This window comes from Hylobates moloch, unplaced genomic scaffold (genome assembly GCF_009828535.3).
Source record: "Hylobates moloch isolate HMO894 unplaced genomic scaffold, HMol_V3 SCAFFOLD_13, whole genome shotgun sequence".
Classification (NCBI taxonomy): Eukaryota; Metazoa; Chordata; class Mammalia; order Primates; family Hylobatidae; genus Hylobates; species Hylobates moloch.
The window spans coordinates 51,704,947-51,726,848 of record NW_026652288.1 but is presented as its reverse complement, the minus strand read 5'-3'; the positions used below and the strand labels follow the sequence as shown (position 1 = coordinate 51,726,848).

At 58.4% G+C, this 21,902-nt stretch overlaps 1 protein-coding gene and 1 long non-coding RNA gene across 5 annotated transcripts; one reads left to right on the top strand and one right to left on the bottom strand.

The window, feature by feature from the left end:
• Window positions 1-1,870: 1,870 nt before the first annotated feature.
• On the top strand, window positions 1,871-21,779 carry TNS2 (tensin 2). 4 transcript variants are annotated; one of them, XM_032173642.2, is made up of 29 exons: window positions 1,871-1,949; window positions 8,894-9,002; window positions 9,494-9,531; window positions 10,449-10,487; window positions 10,807-10,845; window positions 10,997-11,046; window positions 11,302-11,473; window positions 12,225-12,275; window positions 12,607-12,729; window positions 12,818-12,882; window positions 14,366-14,449; window positions 14,913-15,025; window positions 15,119-15,179; window positions 15,373-15,448; window positions 15,662-15,791; window positions 15,907-15,972; window positions 16,049-16,162; window positions 16,384-17,595; window positions 17,742-17,892; window positions 18,012-18,601; window positions 18,717-18,806; window positions 19,153-19,278; window positions 19,499-19,591; window positions 19,722-19,799; window positions 19,966-20,043; window positions 20,435-20,603; window positions 20,695-20,763; window positions 20,904-20,933; window positions 21,085-21,778. In XM_032173642.2, exons 1-29 carry the CDS (start codon window positions 1,875-1,877, stop codon window positions 21,221-21,223), a joined length of 4,230 nt encoding a protein of 1,409 aa, XP_032029533.1. In that variant the 5' UTR covers window positions 1,871-1,874; the 3' UTR covers window positions 21,224-21,778. The 4 variants fall into 4 exon arrangements, with proteins under 4 accessions (XP_032029533.1, XP_032029531.1, XP_032029532.1 ...); XM_032173640.2 differs by lacking the exon at window positions 1,871-1,949 and adding an exon at window positions 5,369-6,294 and having other exon boundaries at window positions 21,085-21,779; XM_032173641.2 differs by lacking the exon at window positions 1,871-1,949 and adding an exon at window positions 7,082-7,300 and having other exon boundaries at window positions 21,085-21,779.
• LOC116481025 (uncharacterized) lies at window positions 1,997-4,606 on the bottom strand. The gene is made up of 3 exons (XR_004251404.2): window positions 3,970-4,606; window positions 3,257-3,357; window positions 1,997-2,483 (listed from the first exon to the last, which is right to left on the bottom strand). It is a non-coding gene; the product is annotated as an uncharacterized LOC116481025 (long non-coding RNA).
• Window positions 21,780-21,902: the final 123 nt, after the last annotated feature.

The following is a 21,902-nucleotide window of genomic DNA, read 5'->3' as shown; positions in this document are numbered from 1 at the left end:
CAGTGGCAACCCGCTCGGGTCCCCTTCCACATTGTGGAAGCTTTGTTCTTTCTTTCTTTGGGTCCACACTGCCTTTATGAGCTGTAACACTCACCTCGAAGGTCTGCAGCTTCACTCCTGAGCCAGCGAGACCATGAACCCACCTTCCGAACACATCCCAACAACAGAAGGAACAAACTCCAGACACGCCACCTTTAAGAACTGTAACACTCACCACGAGGGTCCGCGGCTTCATTCTTGAAGTCAGTGAGACCAAGAACCCACCAATTCCGGACACACTATTGTCCAGGCTGCCTGGGAACCTACAAGGTAATGCTTTTTCACTGCCTCTCCACCACAGGAATCAGTTTCACTCACATTCTCCAAGCCTTTGTTTCAAGCAACTCTCAGCTGTGCAATAATGAGGTCTAGGTAAATGATGGAAAGAAGGAACATAAAAATAGGTAAGGCTTGTTGAAAGAGGTTTATGATGGCTGTGTACAGAAAGGGTAGAGAGGAAGGCCCTATGTCCCAAAAGGTACTCTAAAGTCAGAGAAAACCTGGGCTCTAATATGGCCACATCCTCATTTAAATTTAAAAAATATGTGTGTGGCCAGGTGCCGTGGCTCACAGCTATAATCCCAGTACTTTGGGAAGCCAAGGCAGGCAGATCATGTGGTCAGGAGTTCTAGACCAGCCTGGCCAATATGGTGAAACCCCGTCTCTACTAAAAATACAAAAATTAGCCAGGCATAGTAGTGCACACCTGTAGTCCCAGCTACTCAGGAGGCTGAGGCAGAAGAATCGCTTGAACCCGGGAAATGGAGGTTGCAGTGGACCGGGATCCCACCACTGCACTCCAGCCTGGGTGACAGAGCGAGACTCTATCTCAAAAAAAAAAAAAAGGTGTGTTAGCCATGCATGGTTGCTCACACCTGTAATCCCAGCACTTTGGGAGGATGAGGCAGGAGGATCACTTGAGCCTAGGAGTTTGAGACCAGTCAGGGCAACATGGCAAGACCCTGTCTCTACAAAAAAAATAGAAAAATTATCCAGGTATGGTGATGTATGCCCATAGTCACAGCTACTTGGGAGGAAGGATCACTTGAACCCAGGAGGTCAAGGCTGGAGTGAGCTGTGATCACACCACTACACTCCATCCTGGGCAACAGAGCAAGACCCTGTCTCAGAAAAAAAAGTGTGGGTCCACCCAGAAGCCCCCATCTGCAGAAATGGACCCAGGACTGGTCAGCCCTCATTGCCAACGTCTTGTAAATCTTCAACTACTGGACAAGTAGGGGGAAAGTGCAGGTGCAGCATCCTACTTCAAAAGGGCTAACTTGAGGCTGGTTAGGTCTCGTGTGTCTCCCAGTCCACATTAGCCTGTTTCTTCTCAATAGAATCAAGCACTATACCCTGGATCCCAAGGCACTAGGGTCCCAGTTCGTGCGGAGGGCATCGCCTCAAGTGCTAAGCGAGCTCACAGCACCTGGTTTCTCAGGAAGTGAGAGAGCTACACATCTGCTCCTGGGAAGCATTATTTGTCAAATAAGCCTTGTTTCTCAGCAACCATTGTAGCCCCCAGGGCCACAAGTAAAGGGGGGCTTGCCTTCCCTTACCCTCCCCCAAAAGAAATTTGGAAGAGACGAGCTGAGCTGCTCCCCGCCCAGCTGCAGCAACCTCCTGCTTGGACAATACACCCTCTGTCCTCAGCCAGGAGATCCGCCTCTGGAGTTGGCTCTGCCCCTTCCCCCACTCTTCCTGGTTCCCAGCACCCTAACTCTCTACTGGAGTTCTCCTGACCCAGTGGTCTCCAGCCAGGACAGTCCCACACCTTCAAATCCTCCCCCTACAGTCCCTGCACCCCAAGGATCTGAGCACATTCAATTACAGGCATGGGGTCACCCCAGACCATGGAAGAGGGGGTTCCACCTTCAGTGCCAAGATGGACCACCCTCTGCATAGTCAAGGTAAGAAAACCTGTGTGGAGGGAGGTCAGAGGTGCTCCTGAAATTGTTTGACTTTTATTAACATCAACCTGGCCTTCTCCTCCTCCCCTTCTCCTTCCTCTCTGAAGCTCCTGCTGCTGTGAGCTGGAAATCAGGATGCCTGGCTGGCCCATGAACCACTCATTTTTGTTTCTCTCCCACCAAACTAACTCCTGTATAACTTCTCATTCTCAGCCTTTCTCATCAGCTTCCTTCTTGCAGCCCCCTTGCCCACTATCCCCACATTGAGAGTAGGAATCAAGCCTGAGCTGGGAGTTTGGCCACCCATCTTGTGACCCTTTTCCAATTCCTTGGAACCTCTGAAGTTCTTCTCATGGGCCTGCCAGGCAGCAGCAAAACCAGCATGTGTGAGGTTCTAGCCCTTACCCCTCACCTCTCTGGGGTCCAATCAAGTTCCTCTTTGAGTCCCAGTCTCTCCATTGGTAACTTTAGAGCTTAGGTAAAGGTACTCCCACGGCATCCATCCCAGAGCCCAGCCAAAGACCCTAAGGAATGCTGGGAAGGGCAAGATGTTAAAAGAGCTGGTTGAAGGCTCCAAAGACATGAACACATTTAATTATCTCGTGTATCTCGATTACATAATCAAATCTGGCCAAAATACATGGGACAATCTTCAGCCTTGCCCTTTCTCCAGGAACCTCCAATCCCTGCCACTCTCCTTGGTATTCCCCTAACTCTTGCCTCTCCCCTCCTCCCAGTGCCTCCCTACTCTTTCCCGCCTGGCTTCCCCCGCCCCCACCTCTCCCGTCCCCAGTCCCCAGTGACTCCCACTGCTCTAACCTCTGAAACTGTCTATTGGACACCAACTCAACCAAGAGCAGTAAGATCAAGGCTCCCCAGTCCCAACCATATCCACCCCTCCAAAATGCCAGTTTCTGGGTGGGGGGGACACACAGTCATCATGCAGTTCTTCACAGACTCCTCTTCCCTGCGGCAAGATTGGAATCAGGTGCTCTACCCCCAGGAAATGAGAACCACACTTCTCAGCCTTTGCCAAAGACAAGGGACCCAGTTGAGATGAGACAGGGAGGGAAAGAAGGCCTTAGAGCCAGTGGTACTGGCTGCTTTGGGCAAGCACTGGGCATTAAGCCCTGGGCACTGGGTTCTCAGAATTCCAACCTCCCTTCACCCCGCCCCTTTTCATCATGGAAAATCCAGCAGGGAGGGTGAAGGAGGGATAAAGTTTCGGGAAGTGCTCACTGCTAAAGGACGTTGGGGGAACGTAGGAATGGCAACAGGTTCAGAACTTCTAGGAAGATGTCCCCTACCTTATCACTACCCTCCACTTTCCGCTCCAGGGTGGCACGACTCAAACCTGCCCTACGGCCCATTAGCTCCATTCCATGAAGTTCCTATCCAGTACCAGGCACTGCAAAAGAAGGGAATGAGGTCAGACCATAGAAAGAACTTCCATCTCCATTTGGAAAGGCTGGACTCAAGTTAAATGTAAGGAAGACCTTCTCAGAGGTCTGCGGAGTGGGAATGACGGTCCAGTTCTTTAAAATAGGGCAATGGGCCGGGCATGGTGGCTCACGTCTGTAACCCCAGCACTTTGGGAGGCCAAGGAGGGGAAATCGCTTGAGCTCAAGAATTGGAGACCAGCCTGGTCAACATGGCGAAACCCCATCTCTACAAAAAATCAGCTGGGCGTGGTGGCGCCCATCTGTAGTCCCAGCTACTCGGGAGGCTGAGGTGGGAGGATCGCTTGAGCCTGGGAGGCAGAGGTTGCAGTGAGCCGAGATGGCGCCACTGCACTCCAGCCTGGGCGACAGAGACAGACTCCGTCTCAATGAATAAAGCAGGGCAGTGGATGGGATGGCTGGAGCTGCTTGCGGGTGGAGATGGGGGCTTGAGCCTGATGGAGAGGTCCTCAGCTGTGAATCCTTTGAGAATACTAGCCCAAGAGAAGTATCTTGTGGGGCAGAGGACCAGGGAAGGGTGTCCAGCGACTTGGGCCAAAAGTAACACCACGTGTCTTCACCTGATTCAGGCGCCTGCCTGGGTAGGGGACGCTAGCGCCACCAGGCTAGGCCACGGGTGGTCCTCTCAGGTCAGGCCCAAGCCCAGGCACACTCCTGTGAGGAAGGTGAGAGGCTGACGCTGCGCGGCAGTTCCCTGTCCCCTTGTTCCTAGTCCCTTCTGGACCCCTACGCCCACCGTTTCTTCTGCGTCTGTCTGGCTCGCGTGTTTCTTTTTGCCTGTGTCCCGCCGGGTCAGGCTCTCCCCGTCTCTCAGACTTTCCCGTCCCCGTGTCCTCCGCGGCCGTCTCTCTCCAACTCTCTCTCCCACTCTCAGCCACTTCCTGTCTCCAATATGTCCCTGGCGCGGCCCCGCTGGCCGTCTGCGCACCCTCTCTCCCCTCGGCTCTTTGTGAGTGTGGGTTCACGGGAGAAGGTGGGGAGGAGAGGAGGCCGAGGGGTGGGGAGCTGGCGGAACGTGGGGATTGGAGCCGGGAGGGAGGAGGAGGAGGAGCGGGCTGCCACGGGCGCGGGGCGCAGGGCGCGGCGGGGGCGGGAGGGAGCCCAGCCGAGCGCGGCCGCCCGCTCCCGCCACTGCCGCCGCCGCCGCCGCCTCCTCCGCGTCCGCTCGGCGCGGGCACGGGCGGGATGGGCTGGGCCGGCGGCAGTGGCGGGAGCGGGCGGCCGCGGCCCTACTCGATCAGGCCGCCACGCCTTCCAGCACCCGGGGCGCACGGGGCCGCACGCCGTGCCACACACGCAGGCCCGGGACACGGCAGCAGCTGGCAGAGGCGCTCGGGCCCCGGCCTGGCAGGGTGCGGGCCAACGTTTTCCTTTTCTGCTTCATATGTGGGACACTGAGGCCGTAAGCGGGCACAGATGAAGCTGATTCGACTCGCCAGCCCCGCTCTGCGACCCCCTTCCGTCTCTGCCCCCACTCTCCAGACTCTTCTGGGAACACCCCCAGAGCCGCCGCCCTCCCTTGCTCCTTCCTGGGCCTTACCCCTCCTCCGCGGCGGCCGGGCTCCCAGCCTCCCTTCCAACCACAGCTATTTCCAGGAAGGGGGGTGTGGGTGGAGGGGTTTCTCCAAACAAACCCAAGACTTCGGAGAAAGCGGGGCCCAGCTGGGGGAGAGGTTGACAGGCTCTGGAATGTTACAGGCGGGAGGAGGGTGAGGGTCCAAGAGGGTCTAGTGATGCCGTCCCAGCCCTCCTCAAGTGAGCTACTTTTCCCCTCGGGACTGGCTCATAGGGATCCCATCCCTGCTTCCCTTCCGAGGTGCGAGTGCCACAGGATGGGAGGGACTCAACAGCCACAGTGGATGCTGACCACCCCACCCCTCACCGCGCTCACTGCTTGGGCACCTCCTTGCTGGGTCTGGGTGGGGAGTGTGAGACCAGTGAAGGTGAGAGGATGTCTGGGGACCTGTTCCAGGTGAGGGGACTTTCAGCCCCTATGGAGGCAGCAGGAGGGTGAAGCATGTAGAGGAATCCTGGTCAGGGCCATGTGCCATAGGGGCAGAAGCTGGGACTGAACAGAAAAAAGCCACCCCCACCGCCCACCTTGTCACACTGCCCCATCTCCCCCAAGCAGGGCTGGGGGCTGGACAAGGCCAGGCCCGGTTGCCCACACTGGCCAGGGGCCTGGAATGTGCTGGGACACAGCCAGGCTGGCAGGATGGGGGTGGGTCACAGAGCCCGTGCTCCTCTCCAGTTACAGGCAGGGGGCCCAGGCCTGCCACACAGATGCCACCTTCTGGCCAGGATATCCTGGGGATACACTTCTTGGCCTGGAAAATTGGAGCTGCAAGGGAGAGGTCTCAGGCTAGGCCCAGTCCAGTCAGGTCCTCACAAGGGTCTCAAGTGGGCACCCACAGCAGGCCTCACCCCAGAGAATGCAGGATTCTCCATCCCAGACAACCCATCCTGATGGGTATGAAGGAGCAGGAGGCAAGTAGAAGGGACTCCATGGGAGAAGCCAGGGCTGGGGGAGTTGCCTGAGTACTGGGACATTCAATAAATACCATGCAAATAAGAGGGGCACATTTGCATATTCTTTCAAGTGACAGCTATAGCCTGTCCCAGGGGCTGCTGTCCACAACTTGGGGCTGAAGACTCCCAGGCCATTAACCCCTTAGCTTTTAGGAAGATTACTCCCCCTTTTCCAAGGCCCCATCTACCTCCCTCCCTTGACTCCCAGGACGGGAAGTTGGCCATGTTCCCAGGAGGGAGGCGGGAGGCCCATGGATAGGGGTGGAGTATGTGTTGGGAGGGGGGACCTCCTGTCCAGTCCTCAGGCCCTGGGACAGCTGCTGAGGAAGGAGAGCAGACCCAGGAGAACCATGAAGGTAGTACTCAGGCTTTGGGGTTGCGGCGGGGGGAGGGTGCAGCCCTTGGGTGGAGAGCCCAAGTTGCAGGGCTGGAAAGAGGGCTAGGGATCTGTGAGGTCATGTCTGAAACAAAGCCAGGGAATGGGTGAGTGGGGGGCACTGTGTCAGCAGCAGAAACCTGGGGGCTTTCAGGAGAAGGGCCTCATATGCCTTAGGCTGTGGCAGGAGAATGGATTACTCCCCAAACCTGAGCAAAGCAGTCTTGTGGCTGGAACTTGGCCTTGCAAGGTGTATTGAGGGTAAAGGTGGGCGGTACATGCTTTCCTTTTCCTACTTCATAATGGGTCAAACTGAGACAGGAAGGGGGCCCCTAGTCCCATTTTTACCTGACTCTCAGGACACACTCGGGATCCTGGGCCTGCCTGCTGGTAGTAGTTCCCAGCTCCACTCCCTCCCCAGCGGAAGTCCCTCGAGAGCTTGAGAGTTCAGGCTGGAGCCTGGCTGGGACACACTGTTCCCCACTTGCCCTTTAGCCCTGCCCTGAGACCAAAATTTTCACCCGGCCCCACCGGGGGCAGGATCTCAAGACCATGGATCCCTGCAGATCCCTGGAGAGTGTGGTGTCCCAGGTGTGGGACAACTCCAGAGTTGGGGGAGTAGGGGGAGCAAAAGATCACAGGCTGACACTCCCAGCAGGGTAGATCCTGGGAATCTGATCTCCTGGCCTCCCCCACATCCTCCCCCCTCCACTTCCTGGAGCAGCGACCTGCCCCCTTCCCGCCTGCACTTCCCTCCACTTCCAGGGCCGGGCTTCTCCTCACACCAGCCAGACAGCCTACCCTCCGCCCAGGGGAAGCGGCTGCCTCCGCCAGGCCGCTTCCAGGAAGCCCCGGGCCAGGCCCCAGCATTGTTCAGGCCCTGGGGCCAGCACCCCAGCTAGCCGAACACCATGAAGTCCAGCGGCCCCGTGGAGAGGCTGCTCAGAGCCCTGGGGAGGAGGGACAGCAGCCGGGCCACAAGCAGGGTAGGAGTGCCCACCAGCTGGGCAAAAGAGGGGCAGGGGTGGAGGTGCGGGCAGTGGGGGAGGGGACCAGGAATCAGGCCAGGCCCTCTTCCCAATTTCAGCTTCCTCAGCCTTCTCCCCTGGCCCAGCATCCCCTCCGGAGTGGCCAGGGCTATGGTGTGAGGGGATGTTTGGGTTAGAGTAGGTCCCGCTGTCTGTTTTGGCTCCTCTCAACCTTCCCTGCTCTAGCCTGGGCCAACCCCAGGAGGTCCTGGCCCCCCAATCTAAGCCCCAGGTGCCTCACTGCAGGACTTTGCCAGGCACTATCCAGGTATCCTAGAGCAGGCTCAGAGATCATCAGGCCCCTTCCCTGGCCCAGGGAAGTTTGAGGGAAATGGGGTGGCAGGGTGGAAAAAGAGAGGAGAGGGGGTCAGGAGTGCTTTGGAACTGGAGATTTGCTTTCCACTGAAAACATCCATATCTGCTGCTAATGCCAACATGCTCCCAAGTGTCCTAGTGGGTCCCACAAAGTTGGTCCAGCCCAACTTTGAGCTGCAGGGACAGTCAAGAAACCAGAGGTGCTGCCCACATCCCCATCACTCCCTTTCCCAACTTCCCAGCCTTGCCCCAAAAGCAGCAGCTCAGGACAACCTGAGATACTACTGTGATGGGTCCCCGGGAGGAGGACAGCAGGAGTCTGAACTCCAGAGGAGGGGGAATGTGGGTAAAACAGAGAGGTGGCAAGGAGACAAGCTGTCCCCAGACAGAGGATGGGATGAGTGAACCCACAGTGGGAGGGGAAGGGACTGAGATAGGCCTGGGCCGCAAGGGGGCATCCCAGGCTCCCGCCTTACTGCATCTCTGGGTCAGGAGGGGCTGAACAGGGAATCTGGTCCACTCCTTCCTCATTCAATGCGTGAATCCCAAGTGCCGGGGGGAGGGGGTTGGTGGAGAACTCACAGCATCCAAAGCCAGCTAAACATCTCTCCCCAGTGACAGGCCTCTATCTGTTTCCCTCCAGCATGACCACCCCCGTTACACAATTGCTGTCTGCTGCCTCAATGCACAATGAGTAAACATGTTGTTCTGACCGTGGGGGAGGAGGGCATGTCAGCTGCCTGGAGCGTGGGGACAGCAGGAGCTAAAGGAGCAGGACTGGCTGAGGCCACTCCTGCCGGCTCAGTCTGGTGCTGCAGGACTGACATACAACACGTATGTCTGGAACCTCCCTGCTCAATCTGCACACAGGTCTCCATGTGGGGAGGACAAGATGGGAAGAGTCAGGGAGTACCCCTACCACACCAGGGGGAAAGCCTGAGCATGGGGGCTTTCCACAAGGGCATCACACACCAGGGCCACGTGAGGGGCCCAAGTGATCCCCTGGGGAGGAGCTGACCCAGCAAAGGTGACGCAAGGGGTCAGATTCCATGCACAGTTGAGGACAGGCCCCATGACTGCCCTGAAGCAGCTGTGGCCAAGTGCGTCCTACAAGTTTGAGGGCTTGATCTGGACAGAGGAAACCAGTGCAGTGCTAAGGCAAGGCTCCTGCCCAGTCCCGGAGATGGAGATGGGCCCACTGGGAACTCACACCTCTGTTTGTCCCTCCACCCTCAGCCTAGGAAAGCTGAGCCTCATAGCTTCCGGGAGAAGGTTTTCCGGAAGAAACCTCCAGTCTGTGCAGTATGTAAGGTGACCATCGATGGGACAGGCGTTTCGTGCAGAGGTGAGGCACTCTGTCCTGTGACTTTGAGACCCTCCACCCAGTGCCACTGTGTTGCACGACTCCAGCAGGCCAGCTCACACAATCTCAAATGTAATATGCTCCTCCTGGATTAGGCACAATGGCAGCTAAGAAGCAGCTGCCTCCCCCATCAGATGGCCCTGGCTCCCCATGACAGACACCCCCCACAACCCAGGAGAGCCAGTACTCTCCACCACCTTCCCATCCTGACTTGTGACTGTAGTCTTCCTTCCCTCTCTTCCTCCTCACCTCCACCCACCCTGGAACGTTACCCCTGGCCTGGGCAATAGTACCCCACTGCCACACTCTTCCCTCAAAACCTAGCCCTGCTCCTCCGCCCCAGCCAGCCCAGTCCAGGTGGGATCCTGGAAGTCCCAGGGTCTGGTTCCAGGGTCTGGGAGATGAGGGAAGGCCATTCCTTCCACTGTCCCACAGGCCCCTGCTAACCCCTCTCCTCCCCCTACCTTCCCTAGTCTGCAAGGTGGCGACGCACAGAAAATGTGAAGCAAAGGTGGGTATCTGATTCTACCTGATGGGGGAGAGGGTCTGGAGTCCCTTCCTCCTTCCAAACAGGCTTCTGCAACCACAGTGGCATCAACCCTCCACCTCCACCCCTCTCACCACTGGGGAACCCCTCCTGGGTGGGAGAGGTGCTGTACTGGGCCCTTTAAGAACCACTCTACTCCGCCTTCTGGAGGGCTGGCCAGCCCAGGCGGGTGGACAGCAAGACAGCGTTTGTCTTGGTGCTGTGCCCAGGCTGCAGCTGGCGAGAGGATGGGGGTGGGGAAGAGGAGGAGAATGAGGAGGAGGAAGGGTGGGGTGGGTGGGGAGTGGGGGAGCAGGATTTCAGAGACTGGGCAGCCGGATGGGCTGTGCCTTCCCTCTGGGGAAGGGTCCTCAAAATGCCTGGGTGGGTCTTGTCCTGGGCCCTGGAAAAACTGGGCCTTTCCAGGTATAAGCTGTAGATGGCACCCACTGTCCACTGGGGACCCGAGACAGCCCTATCTCTGAGGAGGTTCCCTGGTCCTCTTCCTTCAGGGCAGGGGGAGGAGGGTCCCAGGGCCCTGGAGCTGGCTTGGGGGAGCTGTGTGCCCAGGGGCGGGGTCTCCCGGTGAAAGAGGCCAGTGTCCGTCCCTGGCCGTGGCCTGCCTGCGTGGCTCTATATATAACTCCTGCCTTGCAGCTGGATGAATGGGGGTCTGTGTGGGCTGGGGGCCGAGCGCCAAGAGCAACAAGTGGGGAGCCTGGGGGGTGGGGGACCAAGAGGCCAGAGGGGAGGCACCCTTAAATAGCACAACCTCAGCTGGAGCCTGTGCCCATCCGCTGAAGGCCCCTCCACCTTCCTCCTGAAGCTGAGGGGCTGCCCCATCCTCAAGCCCACGAGAGCCCTTCACCAGGAGCTCAGTTCCTTACTCGGTCCCCTTCCAGGTGACTTCAGCCTGTCAGGCCTTGCCTCCCGCGGAGTTGGTGAGTGCGCTCTGGGATGGGGTGGGGAGGGCAAGGAACCTGGCCATGGTGTCCAGAGGTCTGGTGGCTCCAGAGAGGGCCCCCAGGAGATGACCTTGAACGGAGTGCTGTGGGTATTGCTCATCCTACGAGGAAAGAAAAAACTATCTGAGTCCTCTGCTGATCTTGTGCCCTTGGGCCTGCTGGGGGTAGGACTCCTCTCCCCTTGTCCAGTACAGCCTTCACAAGGACACTGACATTCCCTTCCCCTGTCCCCAGGCCCACGCTGGTCCTTGCCCCTGCTGTAACCACTCCCTTTTCCTCCCCCATCTCCCTCTAGCGGCGAAACACGGCCCCAGTCAGGCGCATAGAGCACCTGGTAAGGTGATGCTGGAGGAGGAGGGGGAAGCAGGTAGCTTTGGGAGTAAGGATCTAGATTTCCTGAAGACAAAAGTGCATGGCTCTGGAGTGGGCAGTCTAGAGTAGGCGGTACCCAAAGAGATGTCTAGACACTCTCTGTTAACCACCAGGGATCCACCAAATCTCTGAACCACTCAAAGCAGCGCAGCACTCTGCCCAGGTAAGCGAGGGTGCTGGGGTGGTCCCACGTGACCCCCTTTCCGCCGGCCCCACACCTCAGCCCAGGGCACTGCCCCGCAACAAAGCTCCCCGGGACAGCCCCCCACCCCCAAAGCGGTATGCTCCCTCCGGACCAACCCACCCACCCTCAGGACCCAGCAAGCTTCACCTGCTGCCCAACAGACAGCCTTCTCATTACACTAGCCACCTCCGGGTGCCCCGCCCCTGCGTTCATGCGTAGGCTCCCCCTCCCCAGGAGCTTCAGCCTGGACCCGCTCATGGAGCGGCGCTGGGACTTAGACCTCACCTACGTGACTGAGCGCATCTTGGCCGCCGCCTTCCCCGCGCGGCCCGATGAACAGCGGCACCGGGGCCACCTGCGCGAGCTGGCCCACGTGCTGCAATCCAAGCACCGTGACAAGTACCTGGTGAGGGGCGGGGCCATCAGGAGTCAGCCAATGAGAGGGATGTGGGGTCCAGATGGGCGAGGCTAATCACTGACGTCACCAGTGGAGGCGAGGCCGCCAGGGGGCGGGACAAGAGCGGTGGGGGCGGGATCTGGACCCGGAGCTCGGCCTGTAGCGGAGCGGAGAATCCTGGAACGCTGGTGACTTGGCTGTGACTGGCTAGGCCGGGCCTTACCACCTTCTTATTTTCTTTATTTATTTACTTTTTTTTTGAGACGGGGTTTCACTTTGTTGCCCAGGCTGGAGTGCAGTGGCACGATCTCACCTCACTGCAACCTCCTCCTCCCGGGCTCAAGCGATTCTCCCATCTCAGCCTTAGCAGCTAGGATTACAGGCGTGCGTCACCCACCCCCAGCTAATTTTTTTTCTTTTTCTTTTTTCTTTTTTTTTTTTGGTATTTTTTGTAGAGAGGGGGTTTCGCCATGTTGGCCAGGCTGGTCTCGGACTCCAGGGCTCAAACGATCCACAACCGGCAAATTTTTGTATTTTTAGTAGAGATGAGGGTTCACCATGTTGGCCAGGCTGGTCTCGAACTCCTGACCTCAGGTGATCCGCCCGCCTCGGTCTCCCAAAGTGCTGGAGTTATAGGTGTGAGCCACTGCGACCGGCCTGCACCTTATTTTAGAGGAAGATTCTTACTTAGGATCCACCTCCACCTCGTGCCTCATTGCCAGAGATCATTTCTGTCTAAAGCCCTCCCCCTTTATTTCAGCTCTTCAACCTTTCAGAGAAAAGGCATGACCTGACCCGCTTAAACCCCAAGGTATGAAGGAAATGGCCTGCCCAACCATTAAACCAAGCCACCCCCACCCCAGAAGCCCCCAGCTTCCTCATTATTAATAGTAGCAATTGGCATCTACTTCACTCTTAAGCACTTTCCCACTCTCCCATGATATATTACTGGAGACACCCCAAAACGTGATGCAGCAGGTATCAGCCCATTGTATGGATAAGGAAAGTGCTGAGGCTATCATGGACAACCAGCAGACCCCCAACCTTGCCCCCGGACCCCTATGCCCTGTCCCCTTTCCACCCTGCCCATCTCTCTCTGTTGGTGGCCCCCAGCCCCAGTTGCACCCCTACATTCTCCCCAGGTTCAAGACTTCGGCTGGCCTGAGCTGCATGCTCCACCCCTGGACAAGCTGTGCTCCATCTGCAAAGCCATGGAGACATGGCTCAGTGCTGACCCACAGCACGTGGTCGTACTATACTGCAAGGTGGGCCGGGACCTCGGGTTCCCTGGTGCCTGGGGGCTCCAGGTCAGCCTGGAGCCCCCAGACCCTCATCCCTGTCTCTGTCTGTCAGGGAAACAAGGGCAAGCTTGGGGTCATCGTTTCTGCCTACATGCACTACAGCAAGATCTCTGCAGGGTGAGGCTCCCAGCGCCTGAGTAGCTGCTTCCCCAGTGGCCCTTTCTCCAGCTGGCCCCTTAGGAACCCATCTCCCCTGGAGCCCACCTCTTCGTTGAGAGTCCTTTGCTGTCAACTTAGCATTTCACCTCCCTTTTATCACTAGTACGGCAACACAGTCTGCAGCAGATGGTCTGTAGAGTTTCCTGGGGCAGCCACAAACAGGATGGTGTAAAACAGTGGAAATGGGCCGGGTGTGGTGGCTCACGCCTATAATCCCAGCACTTTGGGAGGCTGAGGTGGGCGGATCACCTGAGGTCAGGAGTTTGAGACTAGCCTGGACAGGTGAAACCTCGTCTCTACTAAAAATATAAAAATATAAAAATTAGCTGGGCGTGGTGGTGGGTGCCTGTAATTCCAGCTACTCAGGAGGCTGAGGCAGGAGAATTGCTTGAACCCAGGAGACGGAGGTTGCAGTGTGTCCACATGGTGCCACTGCACTCCAGCCTGGGTGACAGAGTCAGACTCCGTCTCAAAAAAAACAAAAACAAAACAAAACAAAAAACGGTGGAAATGTACTCTCTCACAGTTCTGGAGGCCAGAAGCCCCAAACCAAGCTGTCAGCAGGCCCTTGCTCCGTCTGAGACTCGGGAGAGAATCCTTCCTTGTCTCTTTCTAGCTTCCGGTGGTGGCCGGCAAGCCTTGGCATTCCTTGGTTTGCAGACACATCACTGTAATCGCTGCCTCTGTCATCACATGGTGTTCTCCCTGTGCGTCTCTGTCTGTGTCTCTTCCTCTCTTCTTTTTTTTTTTTTTTTTTTTTTTTGAGACGGAGTCTCGCTTTGTCGCCCAGGCGGGAGTGCAGTGGCGGGATCTCGGCTCACTGCAAGCTCCACCTCCTGGATTCACGCCATTCTCCTGCCTCAGCCTCCCGAGTAGCTGAGACTACAGGTGCCCGCCACCACGCCCGGCTACTTTTTTTGCATTTTTAGTAGAGACAGGGTTTCACCATGTTAGCCAGGATGGTCTCGATCTGCTGACCTTGTGATCCGCCCGCCTCGGCCTCCCAAAGTGCTGGTATTACAGGCATGAGCCACAGCGCCCGGCCCTCCTCTCTTCTTACAAGGACACCAATCATATTGGATTCAGGGTCTACCCTCCTTCAGTATGATCTCATCTTAACTAATTATGTCTGCAACGGCCCTATTTCCAAATAAGGTCACATTCTGAAGTATATGTCTTTTGGGGGGATATCATTCAACCCATAAGATGGTTTTGTTGCCCCATTTTACAGATGAAAAAACTGAAGTTCAGGGAACAATTGCCTGAGGCCCAACAACTAGTAAAGTGACTGTATGTGGTGCTTCTCATTCTCATTACCACCACTCTGGGCTTCCTCTAGACTTAGGGGATCATATTTCTCCTCCATCCCCTGGGGCTTAGGGATGGGAGGCCAGGATGAAGACTAATCCCTAATCCCCAACACTGGCCTTGCTGTCCCCAGGGCGGACCAGGCACTGGCCACTCTTACCATGCGGAAATTCTGCGAGGACAAGGTGGCCACAGAACTGCAGCCCTCCCAGCGTCGGTGAGCAGCCTGGGTGGGGTTGGGCCAGAGGAACAGTTCCCTTCATGGCTACCAAGGCCAAGACTCTCTTATTCATGCAGCACACCTTCACTGAGTGTGCCAAGCCCTGTGCCAGGTGCTGAGAATTCAAAGTGGACAAAGCCCCTGCTCTCATGGAGCTTTCATGCTAGTAGGGTGGAAGGCAGTAGACCTGGGAATAAATAGACGAGGAGATCCGTCATAAAGAGAACCTGAAGGACAGTCACTTCCCCAAAGTGAAGCAGAGCTCTGGGGAAAGAGCTTTGAGGCAGAGGGGAGCAGGAGGGATTGAGGTTAGATGCAAGGAAGAACTTTCTGGTGACCTGGAAGATGGGAAGGAAGTGCTGAGCAGAAGGGCCAGCCTTCTAAGGGTGGATGGTTGAAATGATACAAGGTGACCTCCAGAGGAAAAGGCTTATGTTCTCCTTGACACGCCCTCCACCAGATACATCAGCTACTTCAGTGGGCTGCTATCCGGCTCCATCAGAATGAACAGCAGCCCTCTCTTCCTGCACTATGTGCTCATCCCCACGCTGCCAGCCTTTGAACCTGGCACAGGTGAGTCTGCCTGAGATGTGCTCCCTAGGGAGAGCCACCTTCAGGCCCTCTCCACTCAGCACCCCTCCTGTGCCTTCTCCTCTGCCCCTCCAGGCTTCCAGCCCTTCCTTAAAATCTACCAGTCCATGCAGCTTGTCTACACGTCTGGAGTCTAGTGAGTGCTCTATTCCCAGGCCCCTGACACTTCATGACCAGGGCCCCTCTTGCTCCTGCATTCCTGCTTCTCCAGCCTCCCCAGACACCTGGGCAGGGCTCAGACTCTGGTCTCCTGGCTCCCCCTGACTGCATAGCCGCCTCTGCACGCAGGAGCTTCTGGTTCATCTCTGCCTTCTCCTCTCTCCCCACAGTCACATTGCAGGCCCTGGTCCCCAGCAGCTTTGCATCAGCCTGGAGCCAGCCCTCCTCCTCAAAGGCGATGTCATGGTGAGGGGGGTCCTGTCAACAAGAAGAATCCTGGAGATGGGGCAGGGGTTGGTGGTGTAGCGGCACAGTCACCAATTTGAGACCGATGGGAGGGCGAGTAGGGAGATCACCTTGAGATCAAGGCAGGGCAGAAGCTGTGACCAGGCAGTCCCCAGGGTGGAAGCACAGAAGAGGACATGAGGCCTGATCCCCAGCCTCCTGCTTTTCCCCTAGGTAACATGCTATCACAAGGGTGGCCAAGGCACAGACCGGACCCTCATGTTCCGAGTCCAGTTCCACACCTGCACCATCCATGGACCACAGCTCACTTTCCCTAAGGACCAGCTGGACGAGGCCTGGACTGGTGAGTCTGAGACAAGTGGCCTGGGGCCGGAGCCCAGGTGGCAGGCAGGTGGCAGGCAGGCAGGAGAGTGTGGTATGGGCCAGGGGCCTGGCTCTTCACTGTCCACTCCCCACAGATGAGAGGTTCCCCTTCCAAGCCTCCGTGGAGTTTGTCTTCTCCTCCAGCCCCGAGAAGATCAAAGGTAAGAGCAGGGACATGGGCTGGGGACTGAGGGCCGCCTCTCCCCTGCTCCCCAACACCCGGGTGGCCTTCCACAGGCAGCACTCCACGGAATGACCCCTCGGTCTCTGTCGACTACAACACCAGTGAGCCAGCCGTGCGCTGGGACTCCTATGAGAACTTCAACCAGCACCACGAGGACAGTGTGGATGGTGCGTAGGGCAGCCTGCAGGGTGGGAGGTACAGGGTTGTGGCGGGACCCTGGGGGGGTGGTGCCAGGGAGAAGCACACTCCCTCCTCCCCAGGCAGAGCCCACTCCCGAGAGACACCCCCGGCCCCACAGCTGTCTCCAGTGCCATCCCCTCTCATGAATTTTCTCTCTCCCTCCCTATTCCCCACTTGCCCTCCCTCCCTGATCCTCTTCCTCACTCAGGCTCCTTGACCCACACCCGGGGTCCCCTGGATGGCAGTCCTTATGCCCAGGTGCAGCGGCCCCCCCGGCAGAACCCCCCAGTGCCCTCTCCAGAGCCTCCACCACCGCCCATGCTCTCTGTCAGCAGCGACTCAGGCCATTCCTCCACGCTGACCACAGAGCCAGTTGCTGAGTCCCCTGGCCGGCCGCCCCCTACGGCTGCTGAACGGCAGGAGCTGGATCGCCTCCTAGGAGGCTGTGGAGTGGCCGGTGGGGGCCGGGGAGCTGGGCGCGAGACGGCCATCCTAGATGACGAAGAGCAGCCCCCTGTGGGCGGAGGCCCCCACCTCGGAGTGTATCCAGGCCACAGGCCTGGCCTCAGCCGCCACTGCTCCTGCCGCCAGGGCTACCGGGAGCCCTGCGGGGTCCCCAATGGGGGCTACTACCGGCCAGAGGGAACCCTGGAGAGGAGGCGACTGGCCTATGGGGGCTATGAGGGATCCCCCCAGGGCTACACCGAGGCCTCGGTGGAGAAGAGGCGCCTCTGCCGATCGCTGTCAGAGGGGCCATACCCCTACCCACCTGAGATGGGGAAACCAGCCACTGGGGACTTCGGCTACCGCGCCCCAGGCTACCGGGAGGTGGTCATCCTGGAGGACCCTGGGCTGCCTGCCCTATACCCATGCCCAGCCTGTGAGGAGAAGCTGGCACTGCCTACAGCAGCCTTGTATGGACTGCGGCTGGAGAGGGAGGCTGGAGAAGGGTGGGCAAGTGAGGCTGGCAAGTCTCTCCTGCACCCAGTGCGGCCTGGGCACCCGCTGCCTCTGCTCTTACCTGCCTGTGGGCATCACCATGCCCCGATACCTGACTACAGCTGCCTGAAGCCACCCAAGGCAGGCGAGGAAGGGCACGAGGGCTGCTCCTACACCATGTGCCCCGAAGGCAGGTATGGGCATCCAGGGTACCCCGCCCTGGTGACATACAGCTATGGAGGAGCAATTCCCAGTTACTGCCCAGCATATGGCCGCGTGCCTCATAGCTGTGGCTCTCCAGGAGAGGGCAGAGGGTATCCCAGCCCTGGTGCCCACTCCCCAAGGGCTGGCTCCATTTCCCCGGGCAGCCCGCCCTATCCACAATCTAGGAAGCTGAGCTACGAGATCCCTACGGAGGAGGGAGGGGACAGGTATCCATTGCCTGGGCACTCGGCCTCAGCAGGACCCTTGGCATCTGCAGGTGAGGGGCACCAGAGTGCGGAGCGCCCAGGGCAGAGGAGGTTCTGGAAGATGGTGGGGAAGTCAAGGGGGAATAGGGTGAGAAACAGCTAAGCCAGACAGAAGAGCCCCATCCTGCTCACAGCCCACCTCTCCCCTTCACTGCAGAGTCGCTGGAGCCGGTGTCCTGGAGGGAGGGCCCCAGTGGGCACAGCACACTGCCTCGGTCTCCCCGAGATGCCCCATGCAGTGCTTCGTCAGAGTTGTCTGGTCCCTCCACGCCCCTGCACACCAGCAGCCCAGTCCAGGGCAAGGAAAGGTATGCAGAGGGGCCGGGGATGCTCGAGTGCTTTCTTGTCCAAGCAGTTGATTAAGGCGGGTGGGGTGGGAGCAGCCACAATGGGGGCTCCACTGACCATCTGCCCTTCCACCCTACAGCACCCGGCGACAGGACACCAGGTCCCCCACCTCAGCGCCCACTCAGAGACTGAGTCCTGGCGAGGCGTTGCCCCCTGTTTCCCAGGCAGGCACCGGAAAGGCCCCTGAGCTGCCGTCGGGAAGTGGGCCTGAGCCTCCAGCCCCTAGCCCAGTCTCTCCGACCTTCCCTCCCAGCTCGCCCAGTGACTGGCCTCAGGAAAGGAGTCCAGTGGGCCACTCAGATGGCGCCAGTCCTCGGAGCCCTGTGCCTACCACACTTCCTGGCCTCCGCCACACCCCCTGGCAAGGCTCTCGAGGCCCCCCAGACAGCCCAGATGGGTCTCCCCTTACTCCTGTGCCTTCCCAGATGCCCTGGCTTGTGGCCAGCCCAGAGCCGCCTCAGAGCTCACCTACACCTGCTTTCCCCCTGGCTGCCTCCTATGACACCAATGGCCTTACCCAGCCCCCACTTCCTGAGAAACGCCACCTGCCTGGGCCGGGGCAACAGCCAGGACCCTGGGGCCCAGAGCAGGCATCATCGCCAGCCAGAGGCATCAGTCACCATGTCACCTTCGCACCTCTGCTCTCAGATAATGTCCCCCAACCCCAAGGTATAAAGGCCTTGAGAGGGTTGGGGCCACCTTGAGAGAACCCTTTCTCCTGGGATGTAGCATGGATGGGGACCCAGGTACCCTGGGGTCTGAACCTACTCTCTCCCTGTCCTAGAGCCTCCTACACAAGAGAGCCAAAGCAATGTCAAGTTTGTCCAGGATACATCCAAGTTCTGGTACAAGCCACACCTGTCCCGTGACCAAGGTGAGAAGCCAGCCTGCCCCCACCCCACTCCACCCGACCTTCCAGGGTGTCCATCTTGGCTTTAAGTCCCATCCTGTTGAAGCTCTTGGTTCCTCCTGTCTCAGCTGTGTTTACTCTTGGCTGAGTGCTTACCAGCAGGTGATTCTGGGCTTTGGGCCAAGGCGGTGTGATCCAACATGGTCAAAACCCCTGTGAACTCTAGAGCCCTGGCCTCAGACTCTTACCACCACCACAGCTGTCAGGGCAGAGACCCATGGAGCTTGGCAGCAGAGGAGGGGGGCTGCATGGGGCTCAGTCCACCCCTGCGAAAACTCCTCCCCACTGCCTGCTACCCCTCACCCTGCAGCCATTGCCCTGCTGAAGGACAAGGACCCTGGGGCCTTCCTGATCAGGGACAGTCATTCATTCCAAGGAGCTTATGGGCTGGCCCTCAAGGTGGCCACACCGCCACCCAGTGCCCAGCCCTGGAAAGGTACAGAACACCCAAACCTGAGTGGGGTGGGGACGAAGTTGGGGGGGGTGCCAGAGGCAAGGTAACAGGGCGGGTGGGGGTGCTGTGCTGCTGGCCATGCCACTATGGAGGGGAGAGGTAGGAAAAGACCGCAGCTGCTCGGGAAAGAATCCCGAGGGAAGGAAGGGGAAGCTGGAACCTGGAATCCTAAAGCCGCAATCTTCCCCTCTCCTCCTCTCAGGGGACCCCGTGGAACAGCTGGTCCGTCATTTCCTCATCGAGACTGGGCCCAAAGGGGTGAAGATTAAGGGCTGCCCCAGTGAGCCCTACTTTGGTGAGAAGCAGGAGCCTGGGGAAGGCTACGTTGGGTCGGTTTAGGGAGATGCCAAGGGATCTCAGGAGGGTGGAAGGGAAAGGCGGGGCACCCTGGGCACCTCAGGACTTTCCTACCTCCTCTCCCACAGGCAGCCTGTCCGCCTTGGTCTCCCAGCACTCCATCTCCCCCATCTCCCTGCCCTGCTGCCTGCGCATTCCCAGCAAAGGTGAGTGTCTGGTCATCTGTCCTCCTCATCTCTCCCCACCCCCTGTAGCCAAAGCAGGATCCAGAGGTCTTGGCTCCCTGCCTTCCCTTGGGGAAGCAGAGGGAGTGCTCCAGCCTGGGGAACACTCTGCCTTATGAGCTTCTCTGTCGGTTCTCATTGCCCTCAGATCCTCTGGAAGAGACCCCAGAGGCTCCAGTGCCCACCAACATGAGCACAGCGGCAGACCTCCTGCGTCAGGGTGCTGGTAGAGATTTCCCCTCCGCTCCCCTCCCTCTCCCTGGGCACCAAGGGGGCATTGTGGATACAGGGCATGGGGCACTGAAAGGCCTTGAGGTGGGTGAGCCCTGGCCAACCCATGAGGGCAGGGGAGCCCCATACTGTTGAGGATGAGGAATTGGGTCCTCAGCCTAGGTTCTCAAAGTCTCATGAACAAGAGGATCATGGGGTGGTAGCAGGGAGGCTTCTCTGCCTCGCTTCTGACTGTAGATCCAGTAGAGTCGTGGAATCTGCCTTTTTAACAAGTCACCTATGTGATTGTAAAGCATGTGACAGCAGTAGCTGGGGAATGTGCAAGAGCTGGTGGGGGTGGCTAGGGGATGGGCACTCCCTCCCTGATCCACTCCCTGCCCCTGTAGCCTGCAGCGTGCTCTACTTGACTTCAGTGGAGACAGAGTCACTGACGGGCCCCCAAGCTGTGGCCCGGGCCAGCTCTGCAGCTCTGAGCTGTAGCCCCCGCCCAACACCAGCTGTTGTCCACTTCAAGGTGTCAGCCCAGGGCATTACACTGACGGACAACCAAAGGAAGTATGTGTACTTAGCCCTGTGGAACCCCATGCTTAAGGCCCCTGGGGGCCCCTGTTTCTGAGTGTGGCCTTCCTCACCCTCCTCCTCGCAGGCTATTCTTTCGCCGCCATTATCCAGTGAACAGCATCACCTTCTCCAGCACTGACCCTCAAGACCGGAGGTGACCCTCCCTCCAAACCCTTTGCCCCAAATCCCCATGGTCCCACCAGGTCCCAGCTCGCAGCCCCAGCCCCAGCCCCGGCCCCCCTTCAGCAGCTGTCCCCTGGGGTGTGCATCTTCATACTTCTTCTCCTTCTGCAGATGGACCAACCCAGACGGGACCACCTCCAAGTAAGCCTCCCCACGAATTCAGCCTCTTCCTTCCAAGGGACCAGGGCACCGCCGTCCTCTCAACGCTGGCATTTGATTCGTCTCACCAAGGCCAGCTACATTCCCTTGTGGAAGGAATGTTAAGCCCCTTCCCCACCCTTTATCCCCCTAGGGTCTTTGGTTTCGTGGCCAAGAAGCCGGGAAGCCCCTGGGAGAATGTGTGTCACCTCTTTGCAGAGCTTGACCCAGATCAGCCTGCTGGCGCCATTGTCACCTTCATCACCAAAGTTCTACTGGGCCAGAGAAAATGAAGGAAGGCCACAAGCTCAGAGCCCACATCAACACTGCACCCCTCCCAGCAACCCACAGCCCTCACATCCCCTGGCCTGGACCCAGGAGACCCAGGAGAAAGCACCCTCCCTTAGGAATGAGGAGTGGGCATCAGGCCTGGGACACTGCTCTCCTTCCCCGCCCCCAGCCTGCTAAGTTAAGTGGACGGGCCCACAAGATGACCTTGCATGTGAGCAGATGGCAGAGATGGGTGTGTGAGGGGTGAGGAGGCATCAGCAGTTGAGCCCCGAAGGAGATCAGGCAGCCCCACCTGCAGGAGAACGTCAGCCCTCCAGGGGATCAGCCCCTGCCAGTTCCACCCAGCTGCAGGTCCCAGCACGGCAGGGATGGGAAAGGGGTGGGGAGCAAGTCACTGCCTCCTCTGAGCAGAGATTCAGAGTAGGATCACATGAGTAGGGGAAAAAAGAGAGTCTATTTTTGTCTAATAATAAAGAATTTCTATAAACTTTAGCCGAAATTGGAGTCAACACTTATTCACAGGAAGGGCAAAGCCTCATCTCCCAGGGGACGTATCTGTGCTTCCTGGGGGCATCCCAGGGCCCAGGCCTATAGCCAGGCCCATGGAACATATGATTCCCATCGCTGGCCCAATATTGGTTCACATCTCCCCACGAGCAAGCTGCCCTCGGCTGCCCCCAT

What these genes read in the sequence shown, in the direction of transcription:
- TNS2 (XM_032173640.2), top strand. Translation starts at nt 6,190, where the DNA reads ATGGATAGGGGTGGAGTATGTGTTGGGAGGGGGGACCTCCTGTCCAGT. An exon ending in AGCACCGTGACAAGTACCTG is followed by an intron (nt 11,474 to 12,224) that starts GTGAGGGGCGGG and finishes CCTTTATTTCAG; the next exon opens with CTCTTCAACCTTTCAGAGAA. An exon ending in TGACCCGCTTAAACCCCAAG is followed by an intron (nt 12,276 to 12,606) that starts GTATGAAGGAAA and finishes CATTCTCCCCAG; the next exon opens with GTTCAAGACTTCGGCTGGCC.